The sequence below is a fragment of the Balaenoptera ricei genome, chromosome 15 (genome assembly GCF_028023285.1).
Source record: "Balaenoptera ricei isolate mBalRic1 chromosome 15, mBalRic1.hap2, whole genome shotgun sequence".
NCBI lineage: Eukaryota > Metazoa > Chordata > Mammalia > Artiodactyla > Balaenopteridae > Balaenoptera > Balaenoptera ricei.
The window spans coordinates 28,798,680-28,826,370 of NC_082653.1; the positions used below are offsets into that span (position 1 = coordinate 28,798,680).

The 27,691-nt window shown below is 52.2% G+C and overlaps 1 protein-coding gene across 1 annotated transcript; it reads right to left on the minus strand.

Annotated features, from left to right (window-relative positions):
- On the minus strand, positions 1 to 24,849 carry SDCBP2 (syndecan binding protein 2). Its single transcript, XM_059896762.1, has 9 exons — positions 24,823 to 24,849; positions 9,002 to 9,074; positions 8,268 to 8,334; positions 7,539 to 7,639; positions 3,882 to 4,040; positions 3,041 to 3,216; positions 2,790 to 2,961; positions 691 to 782; positions 1 to 433 (listed from the first exon to the last, which is right to left on the minus strand). Exons 2-9 carry the CDS (start codon positions 9,053 to 9,055, stop codon positions 379 to 381), a joined length of 876 nt encoding a protein of 291 aa, XP_059752745.1. The 5' UTR covers positions 9,056 to 9,074; positions 24,823 to 24,849; the 3' UTR covers positions 1 to 378.
- Between the last annotated feature and the right edge of the window lie 2,842 nt (positions 24,850 to 27,691).

Consider the following 27,691-nt stretch of genomic DNA (forward strand, 5'->3'; position numbering starts at 1 on the left):
AAACAATTCTCACAAAAAAATGTATTTGTTCTCTCAAACCGTGGAAATGTTTTACTGGTAGAGGCAAAATTTTGAAAGGGACCCAGCTGCAACTTTAGGAAATGTTTAGTCGGCCTGCCTACGTGCCCAGCATTTAAATCGGCTCAGAGAATCACTGCCTGTGGGCCCTGCCCCTGCCTTAGCCCAGTTAAGAGGCTGAGGCTCCAAGGAGGCCAGTGTGTATAAATGACAGGCCCATGTGATCCAATGTTGCCCCACTCAGAACACGCCCACCTCGAGACAGCCCCGCCCCCAGGCAGCAGGCCTCCACAGCCTGTCCCCTGAGGACTCTCCCTTTCTTGCTGGAGGGTGAGAGGGCTGAGCTGCTCTCCCGTGGCTTCAGATGTCAGGGATGGTGTGGTCCATGGTGTGGTGGAGCAGGGTTGGGGACAACCTAGATACAGCAACAAGGACAGTCGCCAAAACTGGCAGCACCTTCTCCCCCTCCCCGCAAAGCCTGTGCATGCCTTGTGGGCCCTCACTTCCAAGTCTAAGACTTTCAAATCACCAGAAGCCACTGGCTAGCGTGAAGGGAGGCAAGGGCAGGAGAGCGGAGGGCAGGCTGGTCTGGGCTCTGCAGGAGCCTTGAGGAAGCCGGGGTGGACGGGAGGTGGGGAGGAGAGGGGGGAGGCAGGAGGGGAGCAGCCTTACTTTCTGACCATGTGCTCATAGATCACAGTGGGGATGATGGCCAGGTTGATGACGTTCCCGGCTGTGGCCAGAATCTCCATGACTTCTTTGTCCTGGAGAAGGGGTGAGTGAGCGGTCACCCCGGGGGCCAGGGGCAACTCTGAAGGCACCTCTGTGCAGAGGTCAGCATGGCCTCCACTGAAGGATGCCACTGACATTCTGACATCAGGGGCAGGGCTGCCCCTCAGGTGAGCAAGAACGTGGGCCTCCCACCTGAGGCCCTCTCAGTAAAATGAGCGTGCCCCTCCCACCCTCAGCTCGAGGGCCTGTGTGGGCCTGACGCCTAACAGGGCCTCACAAACGTGACTTCCCCCACAGAGCCCTGGGAATCTCACCAAGCACACATGTATGCCATTTCCCAGGACCCCGTCACACTCGGGTTCTGGACCCAAAGCACAAAGAGAATAACCGTGCAGTGGGGGGACAGCAGGGGCTCCCACCCACCCCCTTCACTGGGCTCCTGTCAGCCTGAGCCGAGCCCGTGTGGTACTTCTTCCTCTTACATCTTGTTGACTAGTGAAAAGAGAGGCCCGCAGAAGCCATTCAGATCATGGGGAGAACAAGAAACAAAAGACATCTACACAAAGTGTGCCAAACAGTCCAAAGACAAACGCTATGGCCATTAGAAGAGCCTCTGGCCCTTACTCCAACACCACGACCTTTACTTTACACAGATGTCTAACCCAGGTATATGTTTTCTTAGCTGTTCCAGGATAAATGGGAGAGGATGTGCTAGGTGGGACTAGTGATGGCCAGGGTAGAAATAGACAGACCTTTGAGAAGATAAATGATCTCAAGAAGCATAGCTATCTGGGGCCATTCAGCAAAGGGACAGGTCCGGTCCTTAGAGCCTTACGCCATTGTTTGGTAGGATAACTGATAAGTTCAGAGTGAAGCCTTGAACCATCAGTGAGGACGAGAGACTCTGCAGCACATTTTAGAATGACTGCTCTCCAGAACAGTTAAGATCAAAGAACTGTCATGCTTTGAAAGGAGTGAGTTCACTAACACCCAGTAGAGCCAGCCACTCAGAATTGGTATTACTGTACTCAGCTTTTTAGCTACAATGGATTCCCTTTGGATTGTCATGCCTGATCCCCAAGGAAGGGGAGAGATGCAGCAGGAGGGATGTCAGACAGACATTAGGAAGAACTTCCTGATCACAATGCTCATGAGCCAGCAGAACAAGCCTCCAAGGAAGGTGGGGAGACTGTCAAGCACAGGGAAGATGTGTGACAGGAATGGTGATGGTGATGGCCCTTGTGAAGGGGAGGAGAACTGGCTTAAAAGACTGTGCCACCTGTGGAGTGAGATGCCACCGCCCAAGCCACCTCTACCCGGGGAGCCCTACCTGTGAGCCCCGAAGCCCTGGCTGCAGGACGGCAGGGACCCTCACTCTAAATCACAGCTGGGATTAAGAAGCACTCTCGGTCCTGGTGGCATCAAGTCGGGATAAACCACTCTCGCTTATCCAGGGACCAGAAGCGGCGTGACTCATCCTCCTCCAGGCTCGATTCCCCAAAGGCACCCACCCCCCAGTCCAGGTCACAGCACTGGGCCTAGGCCACTTGCTCCCTCTTGTATTTAAAGATAAAACTCACCAGGCAAACCCCCTCGGGAGGGCAAAAAAAAGAGGTAAGCAATGGACCTCTGAAGAGCAATTTTCTAAAGTATTCCTATTACTGAACAAGATCCAGGATACAAACAGAAGTGCCACACAGAGTAGGGAGGTGTCCATGCAGCCAGGAGCCACCTGGGCACCTACGTCCTTACACAGGTCATCACCCCCCCCCCCACCCCCACCCCCCGGCTCCCTGTCACACCTCTGGCCTCCATGTGTAAGTAACAATAGCTTATATTTACCGAGCACTTACTTTGTGCCTGCACTGTGCTCGAAGCTCTGTGTACCTTGTCACACTGAATCCCTGTAGCAGCCTTAGGATGAGGAACTGAGGCTGGGGTCGGGGCAGCAGCCCACCCGCAGACACGAACCTGCCCACCGCCTGGCGTGTCCCAGCCCCTGATGTCCCGGGACAGAGCTGCTGTTCTGCCTAGCTTACCTTCAGCCCAATGACGTTCTGCCCGTTCACCTCGCACACGTAGTGGTTGATGAGGAGCCCATTGCGGGCCGCAGAACTCCCTTTGACCAAAGAGATGAACTTCCCCTTCTTGATGGCGAAGCCGACGTGGCCTGTGCTGTCCTTGTGCATGGTGACGATCCGCTGGAATGTCCTGGCAGGGAGGGACCGTGAGCTGGGCCTGGGGCGTGGCTGGGGGTGGGCAGAGAGGCTCCTGGGACCCAGCTACTCACCTGTCCCGAACAACCATGACAATCTTCTCAGCTGACGCCTTCTTCACCACCCGGTGGGCTTTGCCTGTGCTCCACCCGACACAGTTGCGCCCGTCAATCTGCAGGATCTGGTCCCCGAAGTGCAGCCCCACCAGGGACGCGGGGGTGTTGGCCTGGACCAGCTGCACAAAGAGCCCCTGGGGGAGGCAGTCCCCACAGTCAGCCCTCCCGGCCCACCATGAGCCCAGGGCCCTCCTCCAAGCTGCTGTTTGCCCCCTGATCCTCCCGGAGCCTACAGGGCACTGGGGCTGCAGCTCTGCGCAGCAGACACAGGCAACCCCATTTTCCTGGCGAGGAAACACTCCAGGCCACACAGCTAGGAGGCAACGGAGTCAGGAATTCAACCCCGACTGGAGGCTGCACCCCCAACCACTGGACTACAAGGCCTCTCACACTGGCATCCGGGGCCCTCGGCTTCCGCTGTCTGCAGACAGCCGCCCAGAAGCCAGATCCCTTTGACTGGGGGGCAAGGAGGCAAGGAGCCCACGGAGGGGCAGGTAGAGGATCCCTGGCGCAACCCAGAGCCAGCCCTAGAGCCTTGTGGGAGGGGATTGAGAGGAAGAGCCTGGCCTAGGGGTCAGGTGGGCCTCGGCTCCCAGCCCGCGCAGCCCCTTCCTTACTGTGGATGGGGCTCCCCGCGCTGCCTCCTCTCCCGCTGGTGGACGAGGCGGCCAGAACCCGGAGACGCGCGGAGGAGGGCGGGCAGCTCGGGCTGAGGGCGGGCGGGCGCTGTCCAGCACGCGGGCTCGCCCTCCGCCCTCCGCGGGGCCCCTCCTCTCCCCCCCCCGACCCCCAGCTCCACCTTGTCGATGGCCCGCAGCCGCAGCCCCGTCTTGCCGCGCTCGTCCTTGTACAGGTGGATCTCGCGCACCCCAGGCTTGACCTCCCCAGGCAGCACGCCCATGCTGTTCCCGGACACCGGCGCCACCACCTGGTCCGGTGAGGGGCCCGAGACCGCTGCCTGCAGACATCAGGAGAGCAGGCGGTCAGCCAGCGCCTGGGGCCTCGTGCCACAAGAGTCCCCGGGGTGGGAGCAGGGATGGGGTAAGGAGAATGGAGTGGACCCTGGGCCGCAGTCCACCCCAGCCCACACACTTCCCCGCATGCGGGCGAGAGGGAACATGGCTCAATGAAACCACTAGGGGGCGTCAAAGTCCACACCCCTGAAAAACAGCCAGGAAAGTAGGGCGAGAAGAGAGGACAGGTAAATAGGAAAGGGGTCCTCGTTTTCCAAGGCAAACTGGTGTCAGGAGAAGAGTCTTTTAAAATCCACTTAAAAATAAAAGTTCCACAAAAAATAGTGAACGATGGGGGGGAAAGGGGCTCAATTTGATCTCTGCCTTTAAAAAAATTAAGGTAAAAGTACCAAAATGAGTGAGTGCTTTCCCCCCTAAGATCTGGAACAAGGACAGGATGTCCACTCTCACCACTACTATTAAATACAGTAATGGAAGAACTAGCCAGAGCAACAAGGTAAGAAAAGGAAATAAAAGGCATATAGACTGGAAAAGAAGACATAAAATGGTCTCTATTTGCAGATGAGATGATACTTCACTAGAAAATTCCAAGTAAACTCCTAGAACTCATAAGTGAGTTCAACAAGGTCACAGGATACAAGACCAACGTATACAAAAAAATCAATTGTACTATATACTAACAATGAACATGTGGAAACTAAAATTAAAAATACAATACCACTTACAATCACTCAAAAAAAAAGAAATACTTAGGTGTAAATCTAATAAAACATATGCAGGAATTGTATGCTGGAAATTACAAAACACTGATAAAAGATATCAAAGAAGATCTAAATAAATAGAGAAACATTCTGTATTCATGGATTGGGAAAACATAGTAAAGCTGTCAACTGTCCCCAGACTGATACACAGATTTAATGCAATTTATATCACAATCTCTACAAGATGTTTTGTAGATACATGCAAGGTTAATCTAAACTTTATATGAAAAGACAAAGGAACTAGAATAGCTAAAACTATTCTGATAAAAAGAATAAAACAGGAGAAATCACTCTACCAAATTTCCAGATTTATTATATACCTATAGTAATTAAGACAGTGTGGTACTGGGGAGCGACAGACACATGGATCATGGAGCAGAAGAGAGAATCCAGAAGTAGCCTCACACAAGGAGGGGCAACTGCTTCTTAACAGAGGTGCAAGAGCAATTCACTGGAGAAAGAAGAGTCTTTTCAACAAATGGTGCGGGAGCAATTGAACATCCATAGGCAAAATATGAGCACTGACTTCACACCTTATACAAAAATTAACTCAAATTCAGTCATAAATTTAAACATAAAACTATAGCAGTTTTAGAAGAAAGTAAAAGGGAAAATCTTTAGGACCTAGGGCTCAGTGAAATTTCTTAGGACACCAAAGCATAATCCACAAAAGAAAAAATTCAATAAATTGGACCTCATCAAAATTAAAAACTTTTTGCTCTGCAAGAAACCCTTTTAATATGATGAAAGGAGAAGCTACACAGTGGGAGAAAATATTTACAAATCAAATATCTGACAAAGGACTCTAGAATAAAGTCTCAAAATTTGACTTAAAAAAACAATCCATTTAGAAAATGAGCAAAAGATATGAAGAAACATTTTACCGAAAAGAATATACAGCTGGTAAATGAGCACATGAAAAGATGTTCAGCATCACTAGCATTAGGGAAATGCAAATCAAGACAATGACAAGGCATTGCTACACACCCACCATAATGATTAAAATTTAAAATAGTGATAATACCAAATGCTGGCAAGGATGTGAAGAAACTGAAAACACTCATGCATTGCTGGCAGGAAAATAAAATAGTACAGCCATTCTGGAAATAGTTTGGCAGTTTCTTTTTAAAAAAATTAACCATACATTTATAACATTACCTAGGAATTGCACTCCTGGGGGTTTATCCCAGAGAAACAAAAACTTATATCCGTACAAAAATCTGTACACAAACATCCATAATAGTTTAGTTTATAATAGACAAAAACTGGAAACAACTAAAATGTCCCTCAAGAGGTTAAACAAACTGGGGGTACAGACACACCATGGAACACAACCCAGCGATAAAAAGGAATGAACTGTTGATACAGGCAGCCTTGAAGGATCTCCAGGGCATGATGCTGAGTGGAAAGAGTCCATCTGAAAAAGTCACACACCGTGTGATTCCACTTACATAACCTTCTGAAATGGCAAAATTATAGGGACAAAAACACGCTAGTGGTTGCCAAGGGGTTGGGGATGGTGAGGGGGAGGCTGGGAACGATTATGAAGGGGCAACACTAGAGACACTTTTGTGGTGATGACATAGTTCTCTATCTTGATTGTGCTGGTGGTTGCAGGTGATAAAATGACATTGAACCACAGACACACATTGTACCAATGTAAAATGCCTGGTTTTGACGTTATAGTGTAGTTACATAAAATGGAACCACTGGGAAAACTGAGTAAAGAGTACAAAGGACTTCTCTATCTTCGCAAATTCCTATGAATTTATGATTACTTAAAAATAGAAAGTTAAAATGAAATAAAAATAATTTAAAAATTTTAATTATAAAAATGCATTATCTGTCATTTTTTATCAAAATTTAGGTTGTCCTAATTATTGGACCAAAGAGGGATTAAATCGATGGATTAAAATTGGACTATCTACAACATGACCTACTTTGCTTCATGTGTGTACTTCCCTACATGACTGTCAGGAGGGTCATTTTGGAGAAACACCCCAGGGTGTCACCAGTTTTTCTCAGTGTCCCACATGTCCTCATCCTTCCTGATTTTTCCTATGAAGTCCTCATTTGTCAGTGTGGCAGTTCTCATCCTCATTTCCATCAATTTCATGAAATCCTGCAGCCTTAGCAAGATTTGCATTTGCACTCTGCAATCGATTTGCACTGGACCAGGGAGGGGCTGGCAGACAAGGACAACTGACAGATGGCCCGCAGGGAGGCTGGAGCTGATTGGGAGAGGGTTTGGGACTGATTCTATAAGTGAATACATTTTCAGGAGTGAATATTTCTATGTTATGATTTCCTTTGCTCCCTGAAGCCATGGGGAGCAGGAATCAAGCATTATTGTTTAATTTGGGGAGTGGGGCTGGATGACAAGCTCCTCCCCACTGGGCTCTGCCTAACCATGCAGCTGCTGTCAAGTCACAGGCAGCCCTTCATTAGCAGCGCCCAGGCTCAGGCCGGGTTTCATGTCCTCCCTTCTCATCCAGCAGGCTCAGGCCAGCAGGTCAGAGGTCAAAGGGCAGGCAGTGGCCCTTCAGCCCCAAGGCCCACGGGAAACCACGAAACCCCACAGCACTTTTAATGAAGGCTGAAAATACAAAGTGCCATCAAAAAACAGAGCCGCAGCAACGCTGGGGAAAGAGGAGATTCAAGTCTGTTTAAATGGTAAGACCAAGAAGGAGGGCCCACATCAGGCAAAAGACAAATACCTACACTGGCACCTTCTGGAATCTGAGACAGGTTCTGCTGGACTTCGTGGCTGGAGAACGAAAGACCCATGTAACTTTCCAATTCCGCCAAGTTTGGGTACAAAACTGATGGGAAGGGAAGGAAGGAAGAAGAAAGGTGTTACTCCGGGCCTGAGATTAGCCGCACCTGCCTGGCTCCCAGGTGGTCAGTCATTTTTATTAAGAAACAGGGCCTGGGGTGCTGCTTACTCCCAAGAATGCAGTATATCCCAGAGATGGCTCCGCACTCCCAGGAACGCTCGCCGGCACTGTGGGTCCTCCCCTCAGACGGTCTGCTTTCTCCAGGAGCAGCCCGGGACACTGAGTACCTCACGTATCACTTTGGTGTTCAAGTTAACTGACTTTATTTGGCACCGGCCAGACCCGAGGGCAGCTCTGGGGAACTGCGTGGTGAGGAGAAGAGCTGGGCCTGAGTTCAAGTTCGCTACCACAGGGCCTGAATCAAGAGGGCCACGAGCAGCTCCAGGGCCACCACACGCATCCCGGTCTCCACATGCAACCTTCCTTGGTGGCCCCAAGTCAGGGCGGTCAGTGCCCTCACACAGCTGCAGCTTTCTCAGTGTCCCCCTCAAAGGGTTCTAGGGAGGGTCAACCTGCATAGTGCCCACAGCTCAGCGGCAGGAAGGAGGCAGGCTCTTGGAAATGTCCAGCAGAGGTCACTCTCAGCCAGGAGAACCCCAGCCCACTCACTCACCTGAAGGCTGGGAGTCTGCTCCCTGCCCCGGCAGGGCGGGCATCCTGGGTACGGCTCTGGCCACGGCCTGGGGACGGATGGGGAGTGCCGGTCAGCTGTGGCCATGAGCCCCAGAGCCCTTGAGGCCTGGGGCTCCCTGAGGCTGGGGGTCAGGGCATTAGGTATGCTGGCGGCCTGAGGCGGGGTGTCCATGACCCTTGGAGTAAATGTGGCCTCTGCAGATGTCCACGCTTCTGGAGGGAGGTTCTCCCAGGGGCCCGCGACCCACCAAATGTCACCACTCGTTTACTACCTGAGGCAGCCAAGGCAAATTTTCAGTCAAAAAGCCCCCAATTCTCAAAACCCACTAGGACCTCATGCGGGATGGAAGGAGAAAAGGGCTTCTGGGGGCTGAGTAGGCCAAACGCCACGGCCACGGGATTTACTCTGGAAGCTCGTCCTAGAGCATGGGCTCTACACGAACCCGGATGGAGGAAGCACTGGGATAGAGCAGGCACCAGACGGGCCGGTCTGCAGCTGCTTGGTCTTCTCCACCTGCTGTAATTCCATTGCCTGGGCCTCGGGACACCTGCTCTGGCCAGCAGGCCCTGCAGTGGGGACCTGCATGCCCTGGGGCCGGTCAGGGACTCCCAGGGGTCCCCAGCACTTGACCCAAGACGAGCCTCCCTTAGCTACCCTGGCGTAATCCAGAAGGCCCCGTCAGGGGACCCCAGGCTGATGGCCTGGCAGTTTACCTGCATGGCTTGGTCCACCTTCAGGTCCTCCAGAGACGGGTACAGGGCGGACATGGCTGCTCTTTGGAACACGCTGCAGGGCACAGAGGGTGGGGAGGGCTGAGGGCTGAGAGGAGGCACGAACGTGTGCCACTCAGCACTCTCAGGACGAGAAAGATGTCACAAAGGTATTACTGTCCCCATTTTAGAGATGGGGGAGCTGGGATTTGACCCAAAGTCTGTTTGGTTCCCAAGCCCGTGCTCTCAACCCCGCAAAAATCCCATCCCACCATGTTCAGCTGACTCTGGGCTTTAGAACCTGAGACCCGGGGTCACCTAGCACATGCTGACCAGGCAAAGCAGGATTGGGGGCCACGTCCCTCCCTGTCCTGTTTCAAAGGTCAGACAGGCTTATGAGGTCTGATCACTCAAGACCTAAATCCAGTCCAGCTGGTGGGTAGTGAGCACCTGCTGTATACCCGGCCACCGTCAGGGGTTTGCTCAGCATCATCCCGCAACTACGCGGGGTTCAGTCCAGTGTCAAGTGGGCGGGGACTTGATATTACAACAGAAAGGCAGCAGGCACTTTAGAAGTCCTCCCCAGCCCCCCCACACGCCTCTCCATCTCTGGGCATTTGAGTTCCTACTGCATACCAGCCATTTCCGGTCTCGCTGGCGACTCTTGATCTTGACCACAATGAGGTAAGACCAAAGGAAGCTCTTAAAAACATGCACACAAACTGTAGCAGAATTTATACACTCAGCAGAGTATTGCTCCAGAGGGAGAAGGAAATGGGGGGAAGCACGATAAACATTTACTGAACGCCTTCTACCTGTCCAGAGGAGAACCACTAGGACCTCGGAGCAAGGTACCAAAAGAAATTCAAAGAAATTACCTCACAGAAATGCTTTACTTCCTTCCTAGTTGAAATGTGAGGAAGGAGCAGTTTGTCTTTCTGGATTCTTTTCCGTTTACCCACTAACACATTGTCTCTGTCACATCTCCGGGCCTTTGTTGGGCCGGCTGTCACTAGCTGGATGTCTCTGCCCCGCCCTCCCACCCTGGCTCCTCAGGCAATGAGGTCACTGCTGCTCCCAACGACCCTGCCCTCAGAAGAGACTCTGGGCCAGCCTCCAGCCCTGGACTCTTCAATCGTCCTTAGTCTGTCTTCCCACCTGAACTGCAGTTCCTTGGGGTCAAGGGGTGTCCTATTCACCCCACTGGGCCCACATTCTCTGGACCAGGTCCAGATCCTCTGGGCATCTCCCCTGAGTGACCCACAGGGGCTGAGGTCATCTTCATCCATCACTGTTCCTCATCCTTCCTCTGTACCTGCTGCCTTGACCCTTGTATCAACCTTAACACTCCCCAACGACCTCTCCCATCCCTCCTAATCTGCCATCAAATCCCATCTCTCCCACCTCCCATCCCTAATCCCCATGCTGTCTGCAGACCTCCACCATCTCCCCGCCCTTCTGCAGGTACCACAACATCTCCAATGAGTCCTAGCTCCTCTATTGTTGTTCCCCAGCCAACAGGACCGTTCTGCATGAGCCTGGAATGTCATGCCCTGCTGAAAGCCCCCAGTGGCTCCGCACTCTCAGAATCGAGCCCACATTCCCTTTACGATTCCTCCAAAGATTGGAACTGGTGGCTCAAAGGCCAGATGCAAACACTGTAAAGCAATTACACTCCAATAAAGATGTTAAAAAACAAATCTGTTGCCAAGTGCTTTATACGTTCAAACTAGCCCACTAAATGCAGAACTCAAGACGCTGCTTTTTTTTTTTAATTAATTAATTAATTTAGTTTTGGCTGTGTTGGGTCTTTGTTGCTGCACACAGGCTTCCTCTAGTTGCGGCGAGTGGGGGCTACTTTTCGTTGTGGTGCGCAGGCTTCTCATTGCGGTGGCTTCTCTTGCTGCGGAGCACAGGCTCTAGGCACGCAGGCTCAGCAGTTGTGTCTCAGGGGCTCTAGAGCGCAGACTCAGTAGTTGTGGTGCATGGGCTTAGTTGCTCCGAGGCCTGTGGGATCTTCCTGGACTAGGGCTCGAATCCGTGTCCCTTGCATTGGCAGGCAGATTCCCAACCACTGCTCCACCAGGGAAGTCCAAGACGCTGCTTTTAATAATCTAACTTCACATTGCTCCTGAAAAACAGGACACTCTGGCAACCCTGGACCGCTGCTGAGTGGCTACAGCTGAGTCGCAGCTGACTCCCGGGCGCCCCAGACCCCACCAGCCTCTGCTGTCTCTTACATCAAGACCGCTTTACTCACTGGCACTGAGACCCTATAGACATTTGCTTGCACCCCACTGCCTAATTCTCCTGCTTTATTTCTTTCCACACGTCCTTCTCCCAACCCCCACCCTCAGCTTCAGCCATAATGAGCTGCTTTCAGATCCTTGAATTAATAGAATTTTCTCATGTCCCCAGGCCTTTGCATGTATTATTATTCCCTCTATTTGGAATAACTTTCTACCCCCTCCACTCCATACCTAGCTAACTCCCAATTATTTTCAAGTCCCAGACCAGAGGGCTCTTCTTTTAGGAAGCTTGTCTTGATTTGTGCTCCCCCCGCCCCCAAACCCCCCTCCTCACCCAACTCATGTTCTTACTCTGTTGATCATTCACTACTCCTGTAGTTGCTTCTTTGTCTACCTATTGGGAGTTCCAGAGGGCAGGAACTGGACCTTCTAATTTGCTATGGAACTCCTAGCCCCTAGCATGGACACCAACGCAATAATATTTCCAGAAGCAATGCATTCTGCCCGGGCTTCCACTTTTCTCCTTGTAAAGTAAAGCTCTGATGTCCTATGGACATGCACCTTCCTAGGATGGAAACAAGGATGAGAGGTCCCAAACAGGTTTTGTTCGCCTCTCACAGGCTTGTTTTTTGTTTTCATTTGAATTAGTGCCAACATTTTAAAATCTGGAAAAATAAAATTTTTCACTTCTAACTTGTACAGAAAAGAAAAATCACACTATTTGGCAATGCAAGAGCAGAAATCATACACGGCAACAGTCAGCCAGGCCTGAGTCGCAGCCTGCCATAAGATGGGGCTGCACACGCCTCCTTGTTTCCTGAAGCGCCCATCCAGCTGACTTAACGCTGCCTGTTTGGCTCCTGCAGGCAGGCAGCTCCAGATCTTTGCCTTAGCCTTTGGGGCAGGAATGATCATCTCAAGAGGACAGGGATTGTCCTAGGGGGAGAGAGAGACTGTCCCTGACCTCCTTTAAATCAGCTGGGGGAAGAGACCACTTTGTCTGTGGTCTTCCCCACTGCGCACACACTCTGGGAGACTTTTATCTCAGGACAGTCCTCAGGAGGTACCATCTGCCAAAAACATGCCCTGCTACCAGGATCACACATGAACGACAGGTGTGAAGATAAGAGGCACCCCTGCCCTGCTTTTTCAAACACTGAAGCAGCAGAGCCAGTTATATTTTTAGCAGCTGCCCTCTGGGAGAGCAGAATCAGAGATCTACTTCCTGGAAATCACTCCCAGGCTAAGACCACACAACCCTTCCTCTGTGTCTGGGACCCTTTCACCATTGCCACCTACTCTGGGTCTCAACTAAGGTTTGGGCTCTGGGTGGAATCAAGAGGCAGGTATTCCCCTGCCATGTAGCGGTTCATGATATACAGTGGGGAATGGCTCCCTGCCAGCAAATATGCGTGTCTCATTCAGTCATCCATCTACTCATTCACAACATTTGAGTGTCCACTGCGTGCTAGCAACACTGGACCTGTTTCAGTCATGCTGATCCCTCTGCTTGGCACACCACCCTTCTCTGCATGGTGCTCTTCCAAGGCTCAGCTCAAATGTTTCTTCTCTGGTTGGCTTTTTCAGACCATGGGACCCCCTGTTAGTTGGCCAAGTCTTCATGTGTTCCCAAACTGACTTGTACTGTCCCTATTGTCACGTTATTTATCATATTATATGATTATTATCTGGGTATTTCCTCATACTGGGCCCCAACTCAGAAGGGTGGGGACTGTGTCCTGTTCACCACCCTATGCCTCCCCACCAAAACAGCACCCAGCACGTGGATGCCGGCAAAAATTGCTATTCGACTGAATAAATCAGTGGTTTTCCAAGGAACAGATTGGAAATTTGTGGGGGCATTTTTGGGTGTCACACGACTGAGGGGACACTACTAGCATTTAGGAAGCAGGGAGTAGAGGCCCGGACCTCCTGTAATGCACAGAACAGCTTACCACAACAAAGCTGTCCTGCACAACTTTCCAATACCCTGCCAAACCTTCATGGAGGCAAAAAACCTGTTTATAACCTGTTTTATATACAAATACAATGAAACTTTCCCTGGTTTTTATATATAATATATTATCCAGAAATGTATACACCAGCTTAACCGAGGAAGTTATTCTTTGTTTTGTTCACCATTGTGGAAAATCACTGTCAATACTTCTGAGCACAGGTGAGTCACCAGAACGCACCCATGTGTGTCTGCGTTTGTAGCTGTCACAGTGACGCCACGCCTGTATACAAATACATTTAACCTTTGACTCAAGACGCCAAATACAAGGACTTCCCTGGTGGTCCAGTGGTAAAGAATCCGCCTTCTAATGCAGGGGAGAAGGCTTCCATCCCTGGTCGGGGAACTAATACCCCACGCAGCCAAAAAAAAAAAAAAAAAAAAAAAAAAAAAAGATGCCGCAGGTAAACTTTGGCAAAATTTAGTTGAATACTATCTATTAAATCCACACTTTCTCATTTTAAGTTAGGTACAGACGTGACCGGGTGTCACCCAGTCTGAACTTTTACATAGTGAAGGGCATATTCGTTTATTATAAATTACTTTCATTGCTCATTGCTCTCATTTCTCCTTTATAGCACAGAGAGGGCATCACGTTGATTTTTTTTTAACCTTGGGGGGGGGGGGGGACACTGAACCACCACTCAAGACGAACCCGCCCCCTCCCTCAGCCTCAATTTCCCGCTTTTTGAACGCAGCCAGGCACAAAACTCCGAGCACTCGGGCACCGGAGAAAGCCCCAACGGTTCCTAGGGCCTGTTCTTCACCCCAGGCCTCAGTTTCCCAATCTGTCCAATGATCTTGGATCAAAGCTCTCCAAACGACTCCCCACCCTGACGCTCCGGTAGCTCCAAACTCTGCGTGAGGCCGCCCCTGGTTGCTATGGGTTACGGCGCCTGCGCAGAAATCCCGCCAAGCCGCTGGAACGCGCAGCGGCCGCTAGGGCGCATGCGTGTCACCCACCCAGGGCTGCGCACGGTTACGGGCGCTTCGCAGGGTATCCCGCGATTGCGGGTGGCAAATGGCGGTCTCCTTGCCCCGCGGGTTGCTGGCCGGCTAAACTCACCCGGCCTCTTGCTTTTTCCAGCCGCTCGTGGCTGGCGCCCACACGCACACACACACACAAAATCAGGTAAAGCAGCAGAGTAAGGGATGGGAAGTCTCAGTCAGGGTCCGCGTCCGCTCTTTACGCGCCTGGAGTCTACGCGGATCAAATCGCGCTTTAAAGGGGCGAGTGTCCCTTCGCCTCCCCACGCCCCCGACCCCCGGTCCATTAACGGCCTCCCGAAGGGGCGAGGGTGCGGTTGAGCCGCCCCCTGCTCGCTGATAAGATTCCGTCCTAAGGCAGCTGTGGGAGGGAGGAGGGCAAAGTTGACACGCCTGCGCTCCGGGCTGCCTGTTGCTCATAATGAAGAGGAAGCTCCCTCGTTCCCTACGATTTCGGAAGCTCCTTGGATCCCCGAGTATGCCCTACCGTTGTGACGTCATCGTCCTTCCCACCGTGCCAGGTTTCTTGCCTGGCCCTGCCTTCCTGTCCTAGTGCTGAACTGCACGTGCCCCGCCCCACTCCACGAAGATTTATTCTGGAATCCCACCCAAGAATGACTGAGTGCCTGACCCCCAGGGTAGAGGTCTTGGGCTCGGCCAGGCAGATCACTTTCCACAGCAACATTGGACCCACTGCACATTTTTAGAGATTCGGGCAGTTGGGTTTGTGGGGTGCAGGATAAAGGTCTAGGGCAACGGGGAAGGCCTGGAGGAAGGTAGGAGACGCCGAGTGGACCCTGAAGGATGGAGGTTCAGCAGGGTGAGAGTGGAGTATTACTCCAGGGATAGGGAGGCCCAGGCCCAAGAGTCCAGCCGCCTCCCAGATCTTTACTACCTCCTGCAGTTTATTCAGATTGAATTCATTTTACCCCAGCTTTGCTGCCCCTCTACAGTGACACCACCAAATGCACCTCATGGTCTGAGCCAGAAATCTGGGAGTTATCCTTAGCTCCTGCTCTCCAGCCATACCCAGCTCTTGCCCTCAGGAGAAAATATGGGACTTCAACTTGATATTCCAATCTCTATGACGTGACCCCTGGTACCTTCTCCACTGACTCCTGGTGACCTCCTCACTCTTGCACACTCACCCTGCATTTCATTTATTCTAGACTGCTTGCTGATCCTAAAACTCACCCTGCTAGTTCATGCCTCTGTGCTTTTACAGGTGCTGTCCCCTCTGTCTTGAATGCCATTGACACCTCCCCCCAGCCACCACCACCTTGTTCATCTGGTGAACTCCTCTTCTTTTCCCCCCAAATCCCCAAAACCAAACACAGAGTTAGGCAAGCCTCCCTTCTCTAGACCACAGAATCTCATATTCGCCTATTCATCATTCAGTCCACTACTGTTTATTAAGAACCCACTGTGAGCAAGGTCTTCTGCATTTCCTGGATTGGATTTCCACTGAGCTGTATTTGTTTGCCTGTCGCCCTCTTTGGTCAGGAATGTGGCTCATTTCTGAAGCCCCAGTGCTGTGCCCACTGCCTACTACACAGCAGGCATCCAGTTACTGTTTCTTAAAGAAGTAGAAAAGCAGACCCAAGGGGAAGAGAAAGCCCCAAAAAGTCCTTTGAAGAAAAACCCTGGGCCTAGAAGGGGAGTAAAAACAGTGCCCTGGTGGATTGAAAGGCTGGCTCCTGCAGTCTGACAATGGAAGAGTTTGCTCAGTTCGGTGCTGATGACTTCCTGAAATTAACTAGCTCCTCTGAAAAGAAAGGAACCGATCTAACCTACCTCACCCAGAGAAATTTTCCTCTCCCACTGCATTTTCCAGGATTTCCATCCCTGAGCTTCTGTACTTTGTAATATTCTGAGCAATAACAACTCCCACAACAAAGCAGCAATCAGGTCCTCAGAGACCAGCAGGGATGAAAAGGGGTCGCCAGCCCCCATCTTTGGACTTTGGAATGAGAACACTCCTTTGGAACACTTTGTTCCAAAGAGCTGAAACTACGGGACACCCACTTGTTCCTGTGGACAACTCATCCATCCTTCAGAAGACAGTGTGCGGGAGGGAAGCGTGGGTTAGAGTGTCAGAGGAACAGCTCCTGGAAGGCCAAATTAGCCCAGGGATGTGGTGAGTTGGAAAGGAAGAGGCTGTTGCTAAGCCACCAGCATATACTCCTCTCCTTCTCTCAGGCTGTACTACCTGCTGGAGAAAAGCTGTGGACTTCTTCAAGGAGTGCGGACACTCCTGAACCCAGGCCCAGGAGAGGCAGAGCGGGAGCCAAAGACCTTGGAGGCAGGCAGGATGGATTCAGACTGCTGCCTCTGACTTGGGAGAGCAAGCATGGACAAGTCCCTTTGGCATGGCATTTATTCCTTTGTAATATGGGTAACAATACTTGCATCACAGAGTTACCGTGGAGATTAGTTAAAAGATTCTTAAATAAAAGAGATATGTACAGAAAGCACTAGTACATAAAGGGCGTGTAATAATCGTTAGCTATTGTTCATTCAGTACATTTACTGGGCACCTAAGTCCCAGTACTGTTCTAAGTACAAGTAATAAGGCAGGGAACAAAAGAAAAATCTGTCCTTGAGTGTCACTTTCTAGCTGGATTAAATAAGTGCTTATGCCATGTTAGGTGGTGGGAAGTGATGGGGAGAAAGATAAAGCAGAGTGGAGGGTAGAGCCTGGAGGTCCGGAAGAGCCTCACTGCCAGGGGGTGGGTGGGGGGGTGACAGGTGGCTTTTGAGCAAAAGCCTAAGTGGGGAAGGAAAAGCATTGAGGCTGAGGGCAAGCCACTGCCCTCTGTTTAGGGAACATCTGACCAGTGAGACTGAAGTCAGTTGTTCATAGGGGAAGTAGTAGGAGACGAGATTGGAGAGGTAGCGAGAGGGACTAGATCCTGTAGGGCCTGTGGGTCATGCTGAGGGCTTGGCATTTACTCTGATGAGATGGGAGCCCCTGGAGAATTTTGAGCAGCAGAGTGACATGGTCTGACTTTCATTTGGAGGAGAGATTAGGGGGCACGGGTGGACAGCGAGCCCAGGCGAGAAGTGATGGTGGTGCAGTTGTTAGTAGTTGGGGCCACCGTATGTACAGCAGCCAGTGCAGTACTGGCCCAGCACACAGCAGCCCCATCTTAAGCACCATTTTCTGAGGCTGGCTGTGTGGAGGGCATGTTCCAGCCCCTTATATCCCTCATTCAGTTCCCCTGACTGCATGGGAGTCCCCACAGGAGGAAACCAGTGTTCAGATCAGGCCACTGGCCCAGTTCCCCCAGCAGGTTCTCCTTGCCGTGGTAGGGAGCTCGTTAATGGAAACAGCTTCAGGCAGAGAAGTAAGTGACAGAAACTGAGGCCTGCACTCAGTTCCTTGTGGGAGTTGCCCTTTGGCTTTCCAGGGGCCCATTTCAAGGAGCAAAGTGTGGGTCCTGTCTCCGTGAGAACTGACCCAGGCAGTGAGGAGGAGCCTGGAGCCCTAGTGATGTCTGGATAAAGATCACCCAGCCCTCGAACCTGGCCCAGGGCTGGGCTCAGAAGAGGAAACCCCAGTTCACATTTCACTGCCAGAGAAAAGCACCTTGAGAGAAAAAGGCCTGGAAGTCGCAGCAGGGTCGGGACAGGGAGGGAAGAAGACAGGTGAGAGCAGGCCTCCCTTATCCCTGTCCCCACCTCTAGGGGCCCCTTGCCCCGCTCTCGCCTGCAGGCCAGGTGCTGCCCTTGCCCCGCTCTCGCCTGCAGGCCAGGTGCTGCTGCTCGTCCTTCTCTAGCCACTGCCTACGGAGTCTGGTCCCCTCCCTGGAAGGTGGTGGCCCTTGTCCCAGCTGGGTTCCTGCTCCCTGGTCAGCTGACTCACCCAGGACTGGGATGGGCCCAGGTAAGGACCTGCGGCTGAGTCAGCCCGCCCCTAGGTTACCAGGTTCAGCGGAGGGCTTTGGCCTTAGTCTGGATGTGGAGGTGGGGTTAGGGGCTCACAGCTCCTGTTGAGAAGGTTATGAACCAAGACTTCTTGGCCTTGAGGAAATCGGATTTGGACTGGACAACTAGTCCTGCTGAACTCATTGAGGGCAGTTTGATGGGTCTTAAAAAATGGTCATACCTTGTGACCCAGCATTTCCTCTTCTAGGAATTTGCTACAAGAAAATAAACAAGTAGGCAGTGAGGTCTCAGGGCCCATCACCGTGTTTCTTATAATAGGGAAATCTAGAAATCCCCAAATGCCCATTGCTAGGGTCAGTTAAATAATGCAGCATCTGTGGAAGATCACAAAGCTGTCAACATCATTTAAGGAAGAAGCCATGAGGAAATGTTCCAGCAAGATATTGAAAAATCAATATTGTGATAACCATCTTGTGTTTTGTCTTCATTTTTTGAAAAGTGAATATGCACTGATAACAGTCTGGGAGGGCATATCCTAAAACGCTGGAAATCCGGATGGTGGGATTGTGGGTGGGGTTTTGGTTTGTACTTTTGTGTCTGTTTCAAGGTGGTGGGGTTTTGTTTTCTTTTCTTTTGAAGTTAGTTTTTGCTTTGAATGTTTATGATTTTTGTAATCGGGGGGATCAAATTAAGGTTAATTGTTTTAAAAAGGAATTTAGATGGGTTGTCTCCAGGAAGGAGAACTAGGGGGCTGTGTGCTGAGGTGGGAGGGGATTTTTGAATAGCGCACTTTTTGGTGCCTTTTAAATTTTGAAAAAATTTAACTTTTTTTGACTATTCCCCCAAATAATCATATAAAATTAAACAGAAAAGGGGGAGGAATTTAGCTGAGGTCCTGGTGGGTTTGGTTGTATAGAGGTGCCTGTCACACCTGGTGCCTGGGGAGGGCCACACCCCCTGTGCTGGGTGGTCCCAGGAGGAATGACGCAGGGCAGTCGCCCAGGGTGGGGTGAGCGTTGGGGCTGCTCGGCAGGCCAGGCGGGGCCACGTCACAGTCCCCGTGACGATCCTGGGCAGAGGGACACTAGCCTTGGGCGTCAGATCCCGACCGGGGCCCAGCTGGTGTTCAGCCCATGCAGGAGACACTGCCAGCCTCAGGGGCTTACAGCCAAGAGGCCCACACTGGAGACAACAGCAAGAAACAGGAACAATAGCAAGAAAGGCAGTGGCCAATAATGGAGCCCTCATGGCCTGCAGAGTACGAGGTCCTGCCCCAGGTGCTTCACAGTCATCATCTCAGTGGCTCGCTCCTGCCATCCCTGTGAAGCAGGTGAGAGGCAAAGTCCCTCTCCCAAGTAACACAGCTGCAGCCTCCAAGGTTCTGTTTTCTCTTCTGTGAGACAAATGCACTTGAAGCTGAGGTGTGGACACACCCAAGGGCTGAGCCATATGGTCCTGAAGCATGTGGTAAACCATGAGTGATGGACCCACCTTAGGTCAGGTCTTCAAGACCAAAGAAAAGTAGAAAATAGAGACCCTAACTGAACCAAGTGACACCCCCTGCCCCCATACATACCTCAGTTCACTCAGCCAAGGTCTCAAAGGGGCTTTTTCCAGAAGGGTATGGAACTTGCCCGTGGTCACACAGAACATTGGCACAGATCTGGGACTAGAACCCACATCCCCTCACCTCCACCTACATGCAGGGGCACTCACTCCATGCCCTGGTGTTACAGCCTCCTCCATCTCTGACTTCTCCCCTGTTCCAGCCAACAAGAGGACTTTTTGTTGCCATGCCCTCGCTCAGTCTTCAGTGGTTCCCCACTGCAGCGGGAAGGGGGGAGGGGGAGGAGCAGCACTAAATTCCCGGGCCTGACACTGAGGCTCATGGTCCGTCCCCATCGTTACCATTTCAGCCTTTCTCCCCCAGTGCTTCTACCCCAGCCCAGCCACAGTCCTCTCCACTCCCACCTCACACTTCCAGGCAAAGGCCTGTGCTGCTGCTTCTCCCGGAATGCCTTCCCCCTGCCCCCATTCCGCCTGGCCAAATCCACTGAGCTCGTCTTCCAGGAAGTCTCCCTGTCACCCCCATCCACGTGGCCCGTCCCGCCTCTGAGCTCTGGATCAGACTGTGCTGTTCCGTTCTGTTCTTTCATAGTAATCATCTTGTATTGTTCATCTGTCTTAGGCTACAAATTAGACCCTAAGTTCCTTGAGGGTATGGCCTAGTTATTAGATCTACGGTGGCTATTTTCAAAATGAAAACTGGAACCTGTGCTCTGACCAGGATATGTTTCTGCTTTGTTGTACATTTGTATGAACAATCTCCAAAAGTCTAAACCATGGGTATCCAATATGGACCATATACTTGGAAACCCTCTACCACCACCCTTCACAGATCTGAGTAATCAGCCACTTTACCCCTTCCTGCTGAGCCCAGAGGCGGCTCAGAATTCTCTCACAATAATGTTGCAGGTAGCTAGTGCCACCTGGATTTGGCCTGTGAGATGAAACCTCTGTGCCGTCTGGAATGGGCACTCCCTGAGGGCAGGGACTTGTCTGGGGGGTTCTTATCCATAGGGCCTAGCATCATGCCTGGCACATAGTAGGCTCTCAGTAAGTATCTATTGAGTGAATGAATGCCCCTCCTAGAAAAGTCAATCACAGTTATAAATGAAATGGCTAACTCATTTAAAATATGGGCTGGGCTGGGGCATCAGATCTGTGTCCCAGATCTGTGACATTGCACAAGTTACTAAACCTCTCTGAGCTTCGGTTTCCACATCTACAAATAGAGTGTTGGTACCTGCTTTACAGGTTTGTCCTGAGGATTAAATGAATCATGTGCAGTGCCGAGGACATAGTTGGCACTCAATACATGTAAGTTTCCAACTTCCTCTTGGAATGAGTCCAGCTGCAAGTTACAGAAACAAAAGTCGGCGGTTCAAGTGAAAATGGGGGTGCTTTTTGGGGAAGAAGGGGGAGTGGCTGCTGGGCAGAGAGAAGCACCAGCTGTGCACTTCTACCCTCTGCATGGAATCGGGATGGTGTAGAAAACCCAGGTTACATCACCACAGCTGCATCAGTACCACTGAATGATAACAGGAAGTGCTCCGTCTGCATGCTGGGCACTCTGCTGGGCATGGGGTAGAACCCGGTCTCACATTGTTCCCAGCAGCCCCCAGATTCAGAGAGTGGAGCACCTTGCCCAAGGTCACACAGCCTGAGTGTGTGAACAGGCCTTGGCTGTGAACTGAATGGAGCCACTGGGGCTCCGGGAGCCTTTCCCATCCCCACGCAGCTGAGTCATGGATTTCCCAGGTGGTGGCCAAGGGCCCTGGTGAGTCAGAGGCCCGGCAGGGTGCTGACCCCCTCACACTTCACCCCACTTAGTCCTGCCCAGGACCCCAGCCCCTTGCTTGGAAGCACAGGCACCTGCCAGAAACCACAACCTATAATGCCCTTACAGTACCCCAAAGTGATATCCTAAAGGGGCCACGGCATATTGTATGGCTGTGGAATCCCAGCCTGCCTGGGCTTAAATCCCTACGCTTAGGCCACGTGACCTTGGGCAGGTCACTTTACCTCTCTGGGCCTCATTTTCCTCACCTGTGAGATGGGGCGAATGATTTCACTTTGTATTTATTAGCACAGACAAAGTACTGCGGGGCTCATGGGAAGAGCCAGCTAAATTTGAACTATTATAATATGCACATTATTGGATTTTTGCATTATCCAAGTGAGAAAAATGTATCCATTACTGTTCTAAATGTGATCAAAGATCAAACAAACAGAAATTACTTGCATCCTTTCTGGAACATAAATCCAGGTTGGATCCTCCCTGAGACGGTCACTGTAGAAGCTTCCAGCAAGAGGGAAGCTAAGGTCCTCAGAGGCCCCACTGCTGTGGTGGCCCCGCTATCTGTGCCCTCCCCTCCTCTGTTCTTGCCCTTGGATCCTGTATTTCTCCAAGTGCACTGACCCCAGCCACCTGCAACAAAGACCTCTGGGCAGGGAACACTTGCTAAAAATACAGATCCCAGGGGCACAGCCAGGCTTGCTGCATCCCGCTCTGCGTTTGACTTACCTTTCCAGGTGATTGAGATGTGAACTATAACGTGAGAAAGAATGTCTTGCTCCTTCCTGACCCAGTTTCTTCTCAGATCCAATGCCTACAGTGAGCTAAGCATGAGGCAAGGGGTTTTCCATCCCTTACCTCCTTTAAACCCCTAAAACATACAAAAAATGACCATTGGGGTGTTGTGACAGATAAAGAAACTGAGGCTCAGAGAGGTATGCTGTGGGCCCATGATCACACGTGGTAAGCCGTGGAACTGGGATTTGAACCCAGAATCTGTCCGCTTTCCCCTTGCAAATGCTGCTCTCCCATAAATGTGGCTGTGCCTGAGTACCCTCATTAGTCTGGGCCAGGGTCTAACTTTGTAATTTGCTGGTGAAAGCTGGTTGCTACAGCCAAGCTTCTTGGCCAGAGGCACAGCAGGAGCATCTAAATATACACAGGCAACTTGGGGTAGGGAAAGTGTCAGCATCTGGGCCTGAGGAGGGGAGTCAGCTGGGGTTTCAACAGAAACCGGCTGTGGGTTACTTAAGCAGGAAGGGAACTTATTAAAGGTTACTGGGGAGCCCATAACCTCTGAGAGACTCAGAGAGCCCAGCCTAGAGGCCTTATGGCCAGATCACCCCTCAGCCCCCCACCATGAGGCACTGACATGGCAGCCTGTCCCGCTGACACCCAGACCTTGGCCAGTCCCTGCAGAACCTCTGTCCCTGGTGACTCCAGACACTGGATGTAGGCACTGCCAAAGTGGGTCTGTGTGCCCCTGCCTCCTTGGCCATGGATTCCCTCAAAGCTCTGTGCTGGGGGGGTGTGACTGGGGGAGTCTGGGTCCTGTGCTCAGCCCTTATACAAAGTGTGCTGGTAATTTGAGGCTGCTCTGTTGGAAGTGTCATTAGGTGGGGCATTCACCAGACATGGGAAGGTGGCTTGAAAACAGGGCATCCAGTAAGAATGCAGATATCCACTGAGACCAGGAACGGGTGGTCAAAGACCCACCAGTTGCTGAGGGCTGCCATGCACCAGGCACTGCGCCAAGTGGTTCACATCTGTTAGCTTCAATCTTTAGCTACAGAAATAATGCCCAGTTTACAGATGAGAAAGCTCAGGTCCAGGATCATAAGATGCGTGAGTGACAGGTCACGCTATCGAGCCTGGGTCCATCAGACACCTGAGCCAGGGCTGGGGACCACCAGGACATATGTCATTGCTTTCTGCTTCCTGTGACTGGGACCAGCCCCCCACCCCTCCAGACTGCACACCTGCCTTTCACCCGCCTCCTGTGCGCCTCCTAGCTCAGCAGGCTGACCCCTCAGCATCCCTGGGAGGGAGGCAGGGTGAGTACTATTATCCTACTTTATAGATGGGGAACCTAAGTTGGGGGGAGGGATTTGTCTAGCTCAGAAGCAGTCATTGTAGGTCTGGGGTCCCACCGCACCAGCCTTCTCTTACTAACTCTCTGCCCCATTTCCTGGGGAGGTCCGGCAGCTCTTCTGAAGGCAGCTTGGAGAGCCAGCTGGGAAAACCCCTCCCCCCTACCTTTGCCTGGCGGAGGGCCAGCTTCTGGGGGCGGCTGTGGGGTGGGCGTGCGGGGGCCCTGGTGCAACTTGGGCAGGAGAAGGAAGGTGAAGTGAGCCCTAGAATATACGTTCAAAGCCCTGCTTCTCCAGTTCTTTGAGTTGCTCTGCCGAAGAACTGCCCTCCTCCAGGGCTGGAGAAATGTCCCCAGTGCCTTCAGCCCACCCAGAGATATCTCTTCCAGCCCCTTCTGTGACTTACTTGATACAGTAGGGCTTTGCTAGCTGGGTACAAAGCCACATGGGAATTGTGGCCCATCTTCCTGGACAGTCAATTTTTATAGAAGATTTTATGATGCCTTCATTAGATATTGAAACATCTTCCCAGTCTTCACAATTTTCACACTCACCGTCTACCACCTGCACCACCCAAGACAGCTGCTGGGGCTGCAGCCTCGACAGCTATGTTTCTAGTAGCAGGAAGGAGGAGGCAGAAGGACCTCCAGCTGAGTCAGCTCCCGTAGGAAGCCCACTAAGAAGTCCAGGTGGACTTCAACTTACTTAGGCGGCAAGAATCTAATCACATGGCCACGCAGTGGCATGCGAGGCTGGGCACGTTGCCAGATAATCTTGGAGCTCTGTTACAAAGGACAAGGGAAGCGTGGGTACTGGGTAGGCAACAAGCAACCTCAGTCACTCATGTCAAGATGTGCTAAGATCCAACAAAGGGCCAACTCAGCGTCACCTGGTCCCTGCTGGGCCGAGACACCACAGGTATCCAGCCCGGGCTTTTGGCATCACACATGCTGAGCCAGACCTCTATCAGGCCATGCACCCCAGGAGGCCATACTCCTCTGCCTCAAACACCCCAGGGCCAGGGGCCCAGCAGCTAAAGACCCCGACAGCCCAGAGCCCACTATAATTACTCAGACCAGTCTAGCCCAAACTGTTCACCTGCCCTGTCTTGTCTTTCCCATGGAAACCCCAATAAAGGCTGTGGCCTAAGCATTCTCCCCTCCCCCTCCTGACCATCCTGGGTTTTTCCACATGTGGCATGCGTGCCTCCTGTCTCTAGGACCTGTGCATAGAAGGACCTTTGTTTTCCTGAGCTTCTCCACTGTCTCCTCTGTCTCCTCTGTGGCCGCAGCTGATGGACCATCTCATAAAAGAATACGAAACAGGTCTCCAGAGACACAACGTCCTCCACGCCATTTCTCAGCTCCATCTTGGCTTTCCTTTCCAGAGATCTGTACTAGTCAAGGTAGGCGAGGTCGTACTGCAATAATAACAAATAACCCAAGTCTTAGCGGCTCCCAACACGAAGCTATCTCCCAGGCACCTGCACGTCTGTGGAGGGCTGGCCGGGCTCTCCAGCCCCCCCCCGCCCCCCCCCCCCCAGGGCCCGGGCGATGCAGCAGCCACCACCTCGAAGCCCGTCCGAAGCCACAGCGGAGGAAGAGGGTCTCCACCTGGCAACTGAATGCTCCAGCCTGACGTGACACAAGTCACTTCTACTCACACCTCATCGGCCAGGGCTGGACAAATGACCCCACTCGATCACAAGGGGACAGGAAGTGCCATCTACTCACATGCCTGGAGGGCGCAGCCTGGGAAATAATATGGAGAATGACACCGAGCACCGCCTCAGGCCTCTGTCTGGGGTGTCTGCCAGGCAGCTGTGGTCACCTGCGCAGGGGCTGAGGGAGCAGCTATGTCCCGCGGGTGGGGTGGTGCTGCGCTGAGCCCAGCGGGGACCTACCTGGCGTGAGGGGGCTGAAGAGAAGAAAGACATCTGACACCCCAGAGCCTGGGGTTGTCATGCCAGACAGGCCTTCCAATCCAGCCAGGAGCCGGGTTCCTCTTCTGCAAAATTGGAACAGTATTTCCCAACCGGCAGATTTTAGTGAAGATTAATTAAAATACATGAGTAACATGGGGAAATGTGCCTTTATACTCCCAGCAGCCTTCCACGGAAGGAAATACTTTTCAGTGGAAGACCCTCTGCCCTCTGAGCCCTTTGATGAACTCTTGTGAGAAAATCTGAGAGCAGGAGCTTGTGGGAGGCGGGTTGGAAGGGGCTTATTTTAAAGACTGTGCTTAAAAAGCACAAAATATTCCTAAGATTTCTTTGGGGGTGACCTTGTTTATTTGGGATGGTTTGGGGGGAGCTGATGGAGATTATGGGGGCATCCAAGCCCCCCCATCGAAACTGGGAACAGATCAATTGTTCTGTATAACAGGAAGAGAAGACTTGGGGGTTCCTGTGGCAGTCCACAAGATGGGGGAGCAAAAAGAGGGGAGCAGGAGAGGGAAGGCAGCGTGATGACAGAGGGTGGCGGGTACATAACCGCCAGGGAAGTCCTCTGGGTGCATGAAGGCAGCAGGAGGCTACTCTCAGAATAGGGTGAGGCTTTGAAGGGGAGATGTGATGTGAGCCCCAGTTCCTTCCCACTCCTCAGGCTTTGAGCAAACTCCCCCTGACGACAGGAGGCTCACTCCTGCACAGCGGCCACTCAACATGCTGCTCTGTGTTGTCCGTGTCACATCAAAGCCAACCGGTGGACACGGAGGCCTGCTCCGCTTCCTGGGCAGAGGATGGAGAGAAAGCATATCAAAAACCGGATCCTGGTCCTGCCCAGCGCAGAGAGACACGCCGATAAGGCTTGGATGCACACTTCCAGAAGCCTCAAATGGCCAGCCCCAGTGTGGTGGCACAACTCCTCCTCTGAGTGCAGAAATGGGGGACAGGGTGGCAGAAAGACAAGAAAGAAACTTCCCGAGATCTGGAGTTATCCCGTTAATCTAGGTGTGCAGGCCATGTGGCAGACAGGACAAACTGAGTCCTGGAGGGCTCAGCTTTCCCACAGTAACCCAGCCAGCCAGTGGTACAGCCAGGGTTCTACAGCCATTGGAGGATGGAAACTGGAGCACAGAGAGGGAAAGGCCTTGCCCAAGGTCACACAGCAATTCCATAGCAGAGCCAGGATGCAAGGACTACAGGTCCTATCTCTTCTGGCTGCCAGCCTGGGAAAGCTACCCAGCCCTTTCACCCACTTTTGGCCTGTGCTGGGGGAGAGGTGGAGCGGGTGGGATGAGGAGAGGCAGCGTGATCTAAGAACTCCACTCAGGCCCAGACACTAGGACTGAACGGGTCCCCCTTGCACCCTGGCGGGCCGACCCCAGAGAGACAGTACCTGCGAGGACAGCCGTGCTCAGGGTGGGAAGCCAGGCGTGGGGCTCGGCCTTCTGCACATGTGATCTCATTGAACCCTCAGACGACCCTGTGAGTTGAGCACCTCCGCTGTTTTCGATTTTTCCAGAGAGGAAACTGGGGTGAGTAGGACCGAGGCCTCGGGACTCGCAGTCCAGTGCTCCAACCCACGGCGCTCAAGTCGGGAGGGGCCTGGCGGAGCGCCACACGGGGCGGGGCGCGGGGGCGGGCCTCTCAGCCCGGATGCGCCCCCAGCCGGCTGGAGCTGCTCCGCCGGCTTCCCAGAGCAGGGCTGAGCAGGAAGGTGGGAACAATGGGCCGCGGCTGCAGCGGGGCTGCTGGTTTCCGGAGCAGGGGTGGGGCCGGCTGGGGCCTGGCGGCCACAAAGACTGGGAACGAGGTCCCTGCGCAGGAGACTAATGAGATTAACGACTAACATCTTTTGAGCACTCACTGTATGCCAGGACCTGCCTTCAACGCTTTAGAGGAATCCGCACCTTATCCTATTTAGCCCCATTTTACAGATGAAGAAATTGAGGCACAGAGAGTTTAAATAAAATGTCCAAGGTAAGTAAGAGGTGAAAGCGAGATTTGAACCTAGTCATTGTGGCTCCAGATCCTATGCTCTTAACCACCATAAACTCTGTACACCCTACCCCACCCCACCCCCACATTTTCTCGTAAATTTCCTTTATTCACTTAAAGCATTAACAGCTTTCTATGTCAGAAATATAGTCCTCAGTTATCCTTGT

Coding starts and splice junctions, on each gene's coding strand:
- SDCBP2 (XM_059896762.1), bottom strand. CDS start 9,055: ATGTCCGCCCTGTACCCGTCTCTGGAGGACCTGAAGGTGGACCAAGCC. Junction 8,335..9,001: donor AGGTGGACCAAGCCATGCAG/GTAAACTGCCAG, acceptor ATCCGTCCCCAG/GCCGTGGCCAGAGCCGTACC. Junction 7,640..8,267: donor AGCAGACTCCCAGCCTTCAG/GTGAGTGAGTGG, acceptor CCTTCCCATCAG/TTTTGTACCCAAACTTGGCG.